General features: G+C 48.1%; 1 protein-coding gene across 2 annotated transcripts; it reads left to right on the top strand.

The window, feature by feature from the left end:
- Positions 1-1,428: 1,428 nt before the first annotated feature.
- Positions 1,429-14,175, top strand: HAO2 (hydroxyacid oxidase 2). Of its 2 annotated transcripts, XM_036273611.1 has the most exons (7): positions 1,429-1,559; positions 3,446-3,597; positions 5,365-5,648; positions 7,094-7,303; positions 9,597-9,755; positions 10,033-10,102; positions 14,120-14,175. In XM_036273611.1, exons 1-7 carry the CDS (start codon positions 1,429-1,431, stop codon positions 14,173-14,175), a joined length of 1,062 nt encoding a protein of 353 aa, XP_036129504.1. The 2 variants fall into 2 exon arrangements, with proteins under 2 accessions (XP_036129504.1, XP_036129505.1); XM_036273612.1 differs by lacking the exon at positions 7,094-7,303.

The following is a 14,175-nucleotide window of genomic DNA, read 5'->3' as shown; positions in this document are numbered from 1 at the left end:
CTCACACAGGAGCTCTCCATGCTGCGCCTCACTGCTACCCTCACACAGGGGCTCTCCATGCTGCGCCTCACTGCTACCCTCACACAGGAGCTCTCCATGCTGCGCCTCACTGCTACCCTCACACAGGGGCTCTCCATGCTGCGCCTCACTGCTACCCTCACACAGGAGCTCTCCATGCTGCGCCTCACTGCTACCCTCACACAGGGGCTCTCCATGCTGTGCCTCACTGCTACCCTCACACAGGAGCTCTCCATGCTGCGCCTCACTGCTACCCTCACACAGGAGCTCTCCATGCTGCGCCTCACTGCTACCCGCCTTCAGCATCTCTGCGCTCCGTCCCCTCTGCCCTTGCCCCTTCAGGAGAGGTCCGCCCCCAAACCCGCCCTCTTTCCTCTTTCCTGGACCAGGCTCCAGGTTTACAGGTTTCAGAGTGGGGATGGGAACAAATGGAGGTAACATGTTGTCTTCTCGGTCTCAAGATTAGCAACGTGTTCAATGAGCCAGGCAAGAAATCAGGAAAAAATCAGCTTCCTCTCTGCTATCGACTACAGCTTCAAAAGATTCAGACATCAGTTCCTGGAAACTCCCAGATATTAATATCAGCTTATCCTCAGTTTCCCCACCCTGGTGGGTCCCCTCCCAAAAAGCCACAGAGGTTCAGAAAATGAACCTCCAACACATTCAGAACATGCTCAGAGTGACTCAAATAACCAGAAGAAGCCAACAAGCAATGAAGCCGGTGAGACAGGGGCCAGGTCCTGGGAAGCTATGAGGCTGTGATGTGGGCACCTGAAGGACAAAAGGATGAGGAGACTCGCATTTTAGAGAGGCCCTGGGCAGCTGGAAGGAGACAAGATGTAGAGTGAATCTGGAGGCCAAGAGACAAAGATAAGAAATTTTAAAAAATAATCTCATGTGACTGAACCTCAAACCCGATTAGAGACAGTGAGCTTGAAGAGATGAAGGGACAGACTTGAGGGATATTTAGAAAACCAAATAATCAGGAGGTGGGGGCAGAGCTGGGGAAGGGAGGGGTGCGCTGTGCCTGACTCTGTGCTGGCTGGGGTCAGCACCAGGGACAGTACCTCTGCTGTGCTAAGGAGCAAGCCGGCTCCGGCCAGAGCAGCTCAGAAGGCTGGAGTGTGGTCCCATACACCAGAAGGCGGTGCCTTTAGTTCCCTGTCAGGTCCTATGCCCAGGTTGCTGTTCGATCCACTGTCGGGGCGCTTGGGGGAAGCAGGGGATAGATGTTTCTCTTTATATATATCTTTCTCTCAAATAATCATAATCAAAATCACAAAAGAACATATGGGGATGATGATGAATCCAAACAGCTTCACACTGTAGTCCCTCCACCCGCCCCTCTCCCTCTGAAATATTCTTACTGGGTCTGGTTGTTTGGTTTCGGTTTTCTCTGAAGGTCCAACAATGTCCATGGTGTGTCTGACCGACTTTGAGGCCGGAGCGCGGGAACGACTGTCCAGGTCCACCTGGGATTATATTGAAGGGGGAGCTGGTGAAGGCTTCACCCGGGACGACAACATCGCAGCGTTTAAAAGGTCTGGTCTTCTGTGTCCTTCCTACTGCTAAGCTCAGGTGCACCGGTTCAGAGCTCCTCCGAAGAGCAGTCCTGGCTCCTGCCTGCAAGGACATGAAGACCTCGGACATAATCATGGTTTTTGTGTTGTTATTTTGGGCTTGGGTTTGGGGGGGTCAGGGACAGACGGCTGGGGAGAGAATGGTTGGAGAGAGAATTTATCTTAGTGTCTCTGCAGAACGAGCACAAATAAGTCACTCTCCCTCTGCATTTCAGCAACGTGACCACCTGAGAAGATAGGACAAGAGCCAAGGGTGTCCAGTCCCCTGGGCAGGGAGGAGGAGCCTGGCTTAGAGGACAGAGTGTGTGAAAGGAGCGAGGAGTCAGGGTGGGAGGAATGAGGAGCCTTGGTGATGAAGGCAGATTGACTCAAGGCAGAGGGTTGGACCAGAGAAGCAGGGGGCAGAGCATAGATCAGCAGACAGCAGCCCACAGGCCAAGTCGGGCCCACCACCATTTTTCAGATGGTGAACAAGCCAAGGATGGTTTTGTGTTTTTTTTTCTCATAAAGCAGTTGAAAAGAATCAAAAGAAGAAGAAGCATGTGTAACATGCAAAAATTACATGAAATTTAGATTTTGGGGGTCTGTGAGTAGTTTTATTAGAACACAGCTCTGCGCCGTCATTTACATACGGCTGCTTTTACATTACAACAGCAGAACTGAGGAATTGTGACCTAGATGGTTAGGTCCACAGAGCCTAACCAGTTGACTCTCTGGCCCTTTGCAGAAAGTTTGCTGACCCCTGGGACAGAGAGGTCAGGAACAAACTGAGAAACGAGATTCAAGGCGAACACTGTGTTCTGTGTTTTCCTAACTGTTTAGCTCTATACTCAGCACTTTAATTGTTCTATTTCATTTTGTCTTCACAAGACTATTAGGAAACTTGGATTATTCCTTCATTTCAGGGATGAAGCATCTCTGACCAAGTTCACACAATCAATATTTCCAGAAAAATCTTTCTAAATTTGTGTACAGGAATAATAGTATTTTGGAAAAGACCAGCAATTTTGGACCCTGAGGCTAAGTATCTATTGACTCTAAAATGTTTTATAGCCCCAGCCGAAGTGGCCCTGTTGGTTGAGCATTGTCCTGGGCACTGAAAGGTTGCGGGTTCGATTCCCAGTCAGGGCACATACTTGGATTGCAAGTTTGATCCCCAGTAGGAACACGTACGGAAGGCAACCAATCGACGTTTCTCTCTCACATCGATATTTCTCTCTCCTCTTTCTCTCTCCCTTCCTTTCTCTAAGCATGTCTTCAGGTGAGGATTAAACCAATAAAAATAAAAATAGTTTTATATATTTGTCCTTGTAAATTTCCCTAAAGCGGTATTTAAGTCAAACCTTCAAATGAATTAACCTCTAGCAAAAAGGACACCATGGTCATCGCCTGGATTTTCTCCCCTTTCAGTGACCTTTCCTTGCCTTAGAGACTTGATCCAACCTGAGAGGGAAGAGCCTGGAACTCTTTGTTTCTTCTTCCTTCCCTTTCTAGTCCTTGTTCTGATGAAGCAGCCGGGCATCTAAGAGCTGAGCGTCTGGTCGGAGGGGCTAGGCTCAGAGACGGCCCTCTGCGGGAGGGAGCGGGAGCGGGGCAGGGGCTGCGGGGACCACACGCTGGGGGTGCACAGAAGGTGGAGCAGGGGTTGGGAGGGGCTTCCGGGAGGAGAGGAGCCTCCAGCTGGTCTATGCTGCCTATTCAGCTACCGGCCAACGGGCCCCACCAGAGGTTTCTGGGGATCTAGTCTGGTCTTAACCAGCACCAGGAATCCGGAGGCCCCCGCAGGCAGCACCTCGGTGCTGGAGAGCAATCCCTCCAATAGACAGTCTCTTTGTTGTCTAGCACAGGCTCCGCCTCCGTCCCCGGTTCCTGAAGGATGTGTCGCAGGTGGACACCCGGACCACAATCCAAGGGGAGGAGATCAGCGCCCCCATCGGCGTCTCGCCCACGGGTTTCCACTGCCTGGCCTGGCCTGACGGGGAGATGAGCACAGCCAGAGGTGTGACCAGCCCACCTGAGCTTCCTCCCAGGGCCCTGCGGGGGGCGGGGGGGGTCCTTCAAGCAGGGGCAGGCAGCTGCAGGGCTTCTCCAGAGAAGAGGTTTAGGGACAGCACGTGGAGTTAAGGAGGGTGGAAAAGGGATGTTTAACACTATGTTCCCATAACACTTCACCTAAGAGGGAGAAATTGCCCACTTTCCATAATAAAGAGCGACTAGGGTGGGAGAGGGGCTGCTGATGAATGGGAGGGTGCAAGCCCACCAAGCCACCCCCAGATGAGGCACTGTCCCCCTGTCTCACACAGTCTGTGGGAAAAGGACGCTCCACGCGGCCCCGGGGGGAGGGCTCTCTCTGACCCCTCATGAGGCCGAATGGTGAGTGTCTGAGTTTAGGATGAGAAGAGAGTCATGACATTAGGGCCTCACACAAAGCCCTGGCAGGTGTTTTTGTTGTTGTTTGGTTGGTTGGTTTTTTTTGTTTGTTTTTTATCCTCACCCGAGGACATTTTTCAATATTTTGTTCAGATAGAGTGGGAGGAAGAGAGAGAGAGAGAAACATCGACGTGAAGGGACACATCGAGTGGTTGCCACCCGCACGACCCAACCAGGGCCGGGGACAAACTGCAACCAAGGTACATGCCCTTAGTGGGAACCGAACCCGGGTCTCTCAGGACCGCAGGCCGACGCTCTAACCGCTGAGCCAAACCGGCCAGGGCCCTGGCAGGTGTTTTGTCCAAATGTTCCATCTTCCTTTTGCCCAGTTGACTTTATCATCTTATCTGACAGTTTCTTACTGGGTTATGCCTCTTCCCTAGTTGCCTTCTTTCTCTACCCCCACCCCCACCCCACCAAAAATAACAAGGAGAAGGAAAGGGAAGAGGTGAAGCCGGGTTAGAGATATTCTTGCGACTCCTTTGTAATCTTCACTCGAGGCTCGATCTGTTTTCTGCATGTTTCCTGGGGTCTTTTCCTTTGACTCCGTGCTATAGAAAGTACTGAGTCTGGGGATGCTGGAGCTGAAAGTGACAACCATGTGGTTTGGAAGCCAAGTCTGGCAAGGTTGAAATGTGAACATCCGTTATGAATGTGACCACTTCACTAGATCTCGGTGGTTGCGTGTGTTGCGTTGTGTTGTGTTGTGTTGCGTTGGATGTGGGGCTAAAGAATGGGGGGCTCTCTTGTTGACATAAAGAATTAAAAACATTCATTTTTGATTAGGCCAAACACTCTGCCAGTGGGCTGTAGACTGGTAGTGGCCGTAGCCCGTTGGAGAGTCCCACTGAAAGCGCACGGAGGAGACATGAGAAATGTGCAGCGTAGCAGCCAGGTCAACATCACGGTCACTGCCATCATCAACATCACTCACTACAGGTGTACAGTACATCACTTCATAATTTTAAAAAAATGTTTCCACATCTAGTATCTTATTTACTCTCCCAACAACTCTGTAAGAGAGGTATTATTATTTTCCCCACTTGACAGCGAAGGAAAATGAGATTCAAGATCACACAGCGAAGATGTGGTAGAAATAAGATTCTTCTCAGTTCCGACATCATGCTTTTTTCCACTAGAAACCTCAGCCTCCTCCGCTGGAATTGCATGTCCTCACTCTTTGTCCCCTTAAGTCGCTCTGTGAAGCAGAAGGACGTCACACCTTAGCTTCACTCGCCAGGCAGGTGGGCCAGAGGCAGTGCAGAGCCCTAGCCCCCCCCCCCCCCAGTCCAGAATGCCTCTGGCTGAAACCTGAGTTGCATCGTCTGCTTTGCAGCTGCCCAAGCGGCCGGCATCTGCTACATCACCAGCACCTATGCCAGCTGTACCCTCGAAGACATTGTTACTGCTGCCCCCAGAGGCTTCCGGTGGTTCCAGCTCTATGTGCAGCCAGATCGGCAGCTGAACAAGCAGCTGATCCAGAGGGTTGAGTCCTTGGGCTTCAGAGCTCTGGTAATCACCGTGGACGTGCCCAAAGTTGGCAACAGGCGACATGACATTCGAAACCAATTGAACTTGAAGACTAATTTACTGCTAAAGGATCTTCGATCACCAAAGGAGGTAAGAAAGATACCAAGTTCAATGGGCAGGCGTTACAGAAGGCACATTTCCTTCCTGGGTTCCTCCCTTCTTTTTTTTGCACAAGAATTCACTGAGTGCCCGCACCGTGCCAGACACTGGCGATACAGCCGTTCAAAACCAGATCTGGCCCCTGCTTCCCAGAGCTGCTGGGCAAATGGAATGTTCCCACACCTGGAGCTGTCCAATCTGTCACCAGGTGGGCTCTGGCCGGGGCTGAGTGCTGAGACAGCTGGAGAAAGGATTTTGCATGGATAAGAGAGTACACTAAACAAGTTCTTCCAACATTTTCTACCTTATGGCACACTTAGAAAATAATAATTTTGGACTACACACTTAGATAAACTGACCCTCTGATGGGTATGCTCACAGCCAAGGTGACCAGCCATGGAGTGCAACCAGCCCAGGCCATGCCCTGCTGCCCTGAGAAATGAGGGATCGATATCTCTGCACATCTGGAGCTCATCCATGAAGCACTGAGATGCTCCAACATGTTTGTTAGGAATCTCTGAACCAGATGACTGCAAAGGGCACTTCACCCATTAAAACCCTATGGTCAGCCCGGCCGGTGTGGCTCAGTGGTTGAGCATCGATCCATGCATCAAGAGGTCGCTGGTTCGATTTCCTACCAGGGCACATGTGGGCCTGATCCCCAGTGGGGGGCATGCAGGAGGCAGCTAATCGATGTTCTCTCTCATTGATGTTTCTATCTCTCTCTCCCTCTCCCTTCCTCTCTCTCTCTCTAAACATCAATAAAGAAAAAAATTTTTTTAATCCTATGAGCTGATGGGACGGAGTGCCCCAGACAGAGAAAGACGTGGTAGGGTTGGAATTCCTTGGCTACAGTGGAGATAGTAATACCATTTGTTTCAGTCGGTGGGCAGCTGCGATATCCAGCCAAGAGATACTTGACAGTTCTACTCACTAAGTCACACACAATTTGGCCTTGAGGTTTTCAGGAATCTTTATCTCCGATTCCAGAAATATATGGATATTTGGTGCCCATAGAGAGTCAAGGGTCAATATTGCATAATATCTGATTTAGCATCATTGAAGTATTGCTCAGTTCTTATTATCCTGTGCAGATCTCAACCATAACACATATGCTTATCCATCTCACTCACTGAACTCTGAGTTCTTCTCATGTAGGAACTGTGTCTTAGCTGTGTTTGCGTCCACAAATCCTGGCATAAGGGTTGAACAGGGAAACAAGTAATGGTTAATGAATAAGCTATTAAAGTTTAAAATTATTTTTGTAAAGAAAAGGAGCTGGAAGTGGGGTTGATTTTTGTTGCTTTTCTTTTCAAGCTCATAAATGCTTCTTTTCACTTATCCCTCACTCATTGGCTTTCTCCGTTCCTCATCCTTGAAATGGATCAAGCAGTCTTGGCGGAGTTCAGGACTAAGGTTCTCTCTCCTTCCCCCAGAGAAATGCAATGCCTCATCTGCAGATGTCTCCCATTGACGGGTCCTTCTGCTGGGAAGATCTCTCCTGGTTCCAGAGCTTAACTCAATTGCCCATCATCCTTAAAGGGATCTTGACAAAAGAGGATGCAGAGTTAGCTGTGAAGCACAAAGTCCATGGCATCATTGTTTCTAACCATGGAGGGAGGCAGCTTGATGATGTTCCTGCTTCTGTAAGTAGGGTGACCTCAGAGAGGGTGTTTTTGTGAGAGGGGTGTGTGTGTCTGTCTCTGTGTGTCTGTCTGTCTGTCTGTCTGTCTGTCTGTCTGTCTGGAGCAAGGTACTCTGCACAGTGTGGTGCACACTACCCTCTCTCTTACCACATATGTTGGTATATTGGCATATGAGTGAACATTTTAAGGACTTTTAATCATTAACAATAGCCTCATTTGTGCCAGACTAGTTTTACACATTTTACATATTATCTCTAAATCTTACAACAGTCCTGCCTGGCCGGTGTGGCTCAGTGGTTGAGCATCAACCCATGCACCAAGAGGTCACCGGTTCTATTCCCGGGCACGTGCCCAAGTCGTAGGCCTGATCCCCGGTGGGGGGCATGTAGGAGGTGGCCAGTCTATGTTCTCTCTCATCAATGTTTGTCTCTCTCTCTCCTTCTCCCTTCCTCTCAAATCAATAAAGAAAAAATAAGTAAATACATAAATCTTACAACAGTCCTGCAAGATGGGTAATATGATCCCTATGCTCCAGATGGGGCTCCCGGAGTTAACAGATGCTAAGCAACTTCTCCAGTCCACGCAGTCAGGAAGTAATTAAGGTGGGTTTGACATTAGAGATGTTTCAAAAGTACTGAAGCCTCCTGCCTCCTGGAAGAAGCCTTCAGCTGAGGTCGCCTGACTGCATGGGCTGTAACCTCCTATTTCTCCTCTGACGCAAACCAGGAAGGAACAGTGTATCACTTAAGCTGATAAAGCGATACAGCTTTAAAATGCCCTATGACTCTTTTGCTAAAAATTTATGACACTTTGTAATTTTTCCCATAATGTGAATTTACATTCATTAGAGATGAAGTCTGGGGAGAAAAAATAAAGAGAGAGAGGCAGGGAAAGAACCTTTAACTGGGAATTAATTGTTGATTCATTGTCATGAAGATATGTATTTTCAAGATACATATTTTCATGAAGCTTATTTTCAAGATTCTTCTACTGCTGCTTGACTCGTTTCAAGAAAGAAAAGTTGATTTTCACCCTTTTTTGGTCTTTTTATTATATAGGTAAGATGTGCACTGCAGATAAATTATAAAATATACAAAAGAAAAAAAAAGATGAAATGATATGTTACCATTATCATTAATGTCAATATTTTGGGAATTGTTTTTATCAACTTCGTAATGCAAATATAACATTTTAGGCTTAAAAAATGATACATAATATTTTGTAATTTTCTTCTTTTCACTTAAAAATATATTAAGGGCATCATATTATTTCAATATATATGCTCCTCTTATTTATTTATTTATTTTTTCCTCACCCGAGGACATTTTTCCTTTTTTGTTCTGGTAGAGTGGGAGGGAGAGACAGGAACAGAGAGAGAGAGAGAGAGAGAGAAACATCGATGTGAAAGGGACACATCGAGTGGCTGCCACCCACACGACCAACCAGGGCCGGGGACAAACTGCAACCGAGGCACGCGCCCCTAGCGGGAACCGAACCCGGGCCTCTCGGGACCACAGGTCGACGCTCCAACCGCTGAGCCAAACTGGCCAGGGCTGCTCCTTTTATTTTTAATGGTGTGTGGTATGAATGGACAATTTATTATTTTCTTAAATTTACTTTTCAATTACAATTAATATACAATATTATATTGGCTTCAAGTGTACAGCATAGTATAAGACATTTGTGTACCTTATGAAGTAATCACCTGATAAACCTAGTCCCCACCTGGCACCATACATAGTTACTTCAATATTACTGACTACATTCTCTATGCTGTACTCAACATCCCTGTGACTATTTTTATAACTGGCCATTTGTACTTCTTAACCATGAAAGGACAATTTATATAACAAACTTCCTATTATGGGACATCTGGATTGCTTCCAAGCAATCTGGAAGCTTCCAAGCTTCCACTAGGTAAAGTTTTTCTTTATTGATTTTAGAGATAGAAACATTAATGAGAGGTAACATCAATTAGCCGCCTCCTGCATGCCCCCCACTGGGGATCAGGCCCACAACTTGGGCATGTGCCCTGACCGGGAATCGAACCTGTGACCTGGTGCCTGGGTCTATGCTCAACCACTGGGCCACAACAGCCGGGCCAAGCTTCCACTATTTTAAACAGGGCATTGGTGCCCATGCCTAAAGCTTTAGCACATTCTCAATCTGTCTGTAAAACAAATTGCAGGAAATACAAAAGCTTAGACTTCCCAGCCCACGATGAGAGGCACCGCCTATCCCGATGCCCTGAGAGTCCAGACGGAACCCTCAGGCGCACCTGCTCCCCTTGCAGGTCGATGCCTTGCCGGAAGTGGTGGCTGCCGTGAAGGGGAGGCTGGAGGTGTACCTGGACGGAGGGGTCCGCACGGGCAATGATGTGCTAAAGGCTCTGGCCCTTGGGGCGAAGTGCGTTTTCCTGGGGAGACCAATCCTGTGGGGTCTCGCCTGCAAGGTGAGACCATAGTGAAAACCAACCGAGAGATACCTTGTTTCTCATTCCTTTGCACGCTTTTCCGTGGTTAGCCCCAAGCTTAACCCTTTCCCAAGGCGCGCAGGTGGCTGAAGGGTGATCACACCTGGCCCCCGCCTCCACGCTCTGGCAGTGTGTTGCAGATGTTCGAGTTCTCAGCCCTGCTCCTCCTCTTGGTGTTTCTTTGTTTCACACCTGGAATGTATACTCAGCTCATGGTCGAAATGTTCCTTCATCTCTCTCTCTCTCTCTCTCGCAGGGTGAACATGGTATTGGGGAAGTTTTGAACATTTTAAAAGATGAGTTCCACACTTCCATGGCCCTTACAGGTGAGTGTGTCCAGTTTTCTCCTGATTTGGAACTAAAAGCAGGAAGTCTAAGGAACCCGAGTGGTGGCCCCTCCTTCTGCCACCTCGCCCCGGCCCAGAGGTGACAGCAGAGAAGAAATGTCCCAGACAGAGATTCATCTCTGATGCATCTTAATCATGAAAGGCACATTTATATGACAAACTTCCTGTTATTGAACATCTCGATTGCTTCTAAGCTTTTGCTATTTTAAACAATGCATCAGTGACTTACTTCTGTCAGACAAATTCCAGGACGCCCCGGTCCTCACGCACATTGGGGCCACCACTGTCCCATGATGAAGATACATAAAAACAAATGTAAGTCCCCATCATGGGAAAGAGGGTCCCGTGTTGCTCCGGACTGTTCGGATCACATCAGGCTTGTTGGGTGTGGCTCTGAGTGTCATTGTAGAGTAGCATCCATGGGCTGTCAATAGCCAAGGGAGTATGTCAAAGAGGAAGCCTGGAGGGCCTGGGGGGAGACATACAACCAGGAGAGAAGGGGGAGGAGAAGCATCGTCCACATAACCACAGACAGCAAGACAGCCTGAGTGTCTCAAAGTTACATGGATTTCAGTAAAAAATAAAATTATCATAAAGTGGCGCTCATAAAAATGTCTACGTTTTTAGCAAAGCCTGGAATTCCAGATATCTGTAAATTAGTGGTTCTCAACTAAGGATGCAACTTTCCTCGTCAAGGGCATTTGGTTTGGGGTTTTTAGTTTGTATTTTTCTAATTCTAAGCGACTCCATTCTAAATGACCCAGTGTCACCAAGTTCCTCCCGTGAGGGAGGAGAGGGTACAAATGTGAACAGCTAGCATATTGGGGGGCAGTGGGCAGAGGGCTGGGAAGATCTGTGGGTGTCTGTGGATTCCAGGAGGTTGAGATGACTTGCACTGCTCCCCAAATATTTGCTCTGTTCTTGTAAAATGATGTCTAGACTTCTTTTAACAATAGCCTAATTGGGAAATTCACAATAACAAATCTTCATTATTCCACCAAAAGCAAACACTTAATGACCAATAAAGTGTAAATGGCAGCCGGAAACTATTTCTGAGAGAGTGGAGCATCCTTTTTTAAGGGGGCAGGAAAAAAATTAAAAAAAAAAAACAGAATTATGAGCCCTTTTATGCCTGACATTTTGTACTCTTCTCCCTTCTAATTGTTGTACAATGAGGATATATTGTTTTAAATGTAAAGAAAAAGTAGCAATCACAACCCAACGAGGTACAGAGAAGAGGGTTCAGGGAGGAAGAGAAAGAATAGGAAACCCAGGAGAAAGGGCACCCCTGGGAATCCTCTGTCTAAGAGATGCTGCCCCTTGCCCAGCCCGTGTGGCAGTGGATTGAGCCTAGTCCAAGAACTGAGAGGTCCCGGTTCATTCCCGGTCAGGGCACATGCCCGGTTTGTGGCCTCCATCCCCAGTAGGGGGTGTGCAGGAGGCAGCAGATCGATTGATGTTTCCCTTTCACATGGACGTTTCTATCTCTCTCTCTCCCTTTCTTTCTCTCTAAAAAAAATCAATAAAAACATATTTTTTAAAAAAGAGATGCTGTCCCAGGTAAGACCCCCAGCCTTGTCTCTGGAGAGAAGGGATCTCAGATTGGCGACCTGTGCTTTTGATGGAACTTAGCAAAATACAAAATCATGGTGTAAAACCCCAGAGATGGCGTCACCCAGTAGCCCTTCCCTGAGCAATGTCTGTGAGACGCCTGACCAAAATCGGTGGCCATCAGTCAGTGTGACTTCTGTCTCCTGATTCCCTGGAAATGAGTGTTATGTTCCCCTGATATCCATATAACACCCCAGGCCTGGGGGAGAACCCTGTAAACACTACTGCTGAAAACAAAATAAGTTTAAAAGTATTATTTTCCCAACTGTGAGACCCATTTCTGAAATGTCTATATTTATAACAAGGTTAAAATGGCGATTTGTCTTGGAAGACAGAAATGTCCACATGTAAATCACCGCGACCCAAGGCTACACAGACCTCAGTGAGTTTTCAGCCCGAATCTACGGGAGACCATCCAAAGCCGTAGAGAATTTTTATAAAATTTCATTTGAGCCAGAGGCCTGCCTGGACACAAGGGTGATAAACTGTCAACAGAGATAAATGTTTCCAAGAAAGGACGGATTGGCAGCTTCTTTTTACGCATTTGTGATCAAGGAGGGAGGGTTTCACAAGACGGGAGAAGCGAGTCCAGGAGTCCAGGCTGGGTTACAGGACGTTCGCACACGGTGGGCTGAGGCATTGCCGAGGGGCGGTGACCCAGCTGCACAGAAACATGGGCAGGGCTCTCTGAAGGCCGACATCGACCGTAGTCAAGGAGTTCTGTTCCTCGGGTATGATCACCCACCATGACCTGCCCAATTAGGAGTTTATAATCACATCGCCCTGCGAGGTTACTTTCCATACTGCACCCCTTTTTTTGGTCCACACTTTAAATAGTATTTTCCCACAATATGTAAACAAAGGCTCTATTTTGGCATCTCCATGCTGCTGGAGTAGGTCTGCCTGCTTTGGGGCCCCACTGTGCTCTGCCCTGCGGAGACCCAAGGCTCTCAAGGTCGTTGCCAACTCTGAGGTCATTGTCCTGGCTGCGAAGACTTGCTTCGGCTGCATCAGTTCCGTGTCCGGTTGCTTCTGCCTGCTGCTTCTGTCCAGGGCAGTCACCTGAGGCAGGGAACTCAACTTTCTCCTCTGTTTCCATTCTTAAGAAAAGACCCTCTTGCCCTGGCCAGTTTGGCTCAGCGGTTAGAGCATCAGCCTGTGGTCCCGAGAGACCCGGGTTCGGTTCCCGCTAAGGGCATGTACCTTGGTTGCAGTTTGTCCCCGGCCCTGGTCGGTCGTGCAGGTGGCAGCCACTCGATGTGTCCCTTTCACATCGATGTTTCTCTCTCTCTCTCTCTCTTCCTCTCTCTCCCTCCCACTCTATCTGAACAAAAAATGTCCTCGGGTGAGGATAAAGAAAAAAAAAGAAAAGACCCTCTTTTGAATTATATTTTTGTGAGTAACACATTTTGCTGAAGTTATGTTTTGGGGGGCTGAAGGTGCGTACATCAGAGATGTGGAAAAACTCCCAGGGAAACGTTACACATCTTGTTATTAAATGCTAGCAGCCTTCCTATCAGCGGGAGCTTTCACGGTTCCCTTCGGCCCCCAGGTCTCCAGCCCAGACTTCATGCAGCACCGTCTCCCTCAGCTTTTTACTTATCTGCAGTTACTCTCTACAGTCCCTGTGCCTAATCTCAGCTACATTCCTACATTTGCATTTTAATTAAAGCCTTGCTACAGGAGGGGGGTTCATTTCTCAGGACTTCTCCTTAGAAGGCAGTGCTGTATGAAATACTCACCCCATCTCCTGTGCCACCACTGAGTCATTTCCTCCTGACAGACATGGCCTACATCCCGAGCCTTATCAGGACTGAGATAAAAGTCAAGGGTATCTACTGCACACATGAATTGCTTAAAAAATGCTAAAATGGCCCTGGCTGGTTTGGCTCAGCAGTTAGAATGCCGGTCCTTGGAACGAAGAGTCACAGGTTCGATTCCTGTCAAGAGCACATGCCTCAATTGCAATCGATCCCCATCCCTGGATGGGGTTGTGCGGGAAGCAGCCAATCGATATGTCTCTCTCACATTGATGTTTCTCTCTCTCTCTTCCTCTCTCTCTCTTTCTCTCTCTCTCTCTCTCTCTCCCTCCCTCCCTCCCTCCTTCAAATATCCTCGGGTGAGGATTTTTTTGAAATACTAAAATGTTTTTACATTTTTACCATGCCATTTTGACAGGGCTGTCGAAAGAGGACCCAAGCACAGCCCCCCTCCCAATAATTCCCAACACAATCAGAATGACATTATTCGTTCTGGGTCCATAACATTTTCTCAGGGTGAGCACCAGCGTCAAGGCGGGGTTTGTTCCCAGTGGACACCCGGAGCCACGGTGGGCTGGGTTTCTGGTGCTTGGGGAAAGGAGTTTTAACTGCTTTGTTCTTTTAGGCTGCCGGTCAGTGGCTGAGATCAATCAGGACCTGATCCAGTTCTCCAGGCTGTAA

The sequence above is a fragment of the Molossus molossus genome, unplaced genomic scaffold (genome assembly GCF_014108415.1).
Source record: "Molossus molossus isolate mMolMol1 unplaced genomic scaffold, mMolMol1.p scaffold_m16_p_20, whole genome shotgun sequence".
In the NCBI taxonomy this organism is placed as follows: Eukaryota; Metazoa; Chordata; class Mammalia; order Chiroptera; family Molossidae; genus Molossus; species Molossus molossus.
This window is presented reverse-complemented; position numbering and strand designations above follow the sequence as displayed.

Bases quoted from the DNA above. Each gene is read 5' to 3' on its own strand.
- HAO2 (XM_036273611.1), top strand. From the start codon at position 1,429: ATGTCCATGGTGTGTCTGACCGACTTTGAGGCCGGAGCGCGGGAACGA. The intron at 3,598-5,364 runs GTGTGACCAGCC...TCTGCTTTGCAG, and splicing joins GGAGATGAGCACAGCCAGAG to CTGCCCAAGCGGCCGGCATC. The intron at 10,103-14,119 runs GTGAGTGTGTCC...TTGTTCTTTTAG, and splicing joins CACTTCCATGGCCCTTACAG to GCTGCCGGTCAGTGGCTGAG.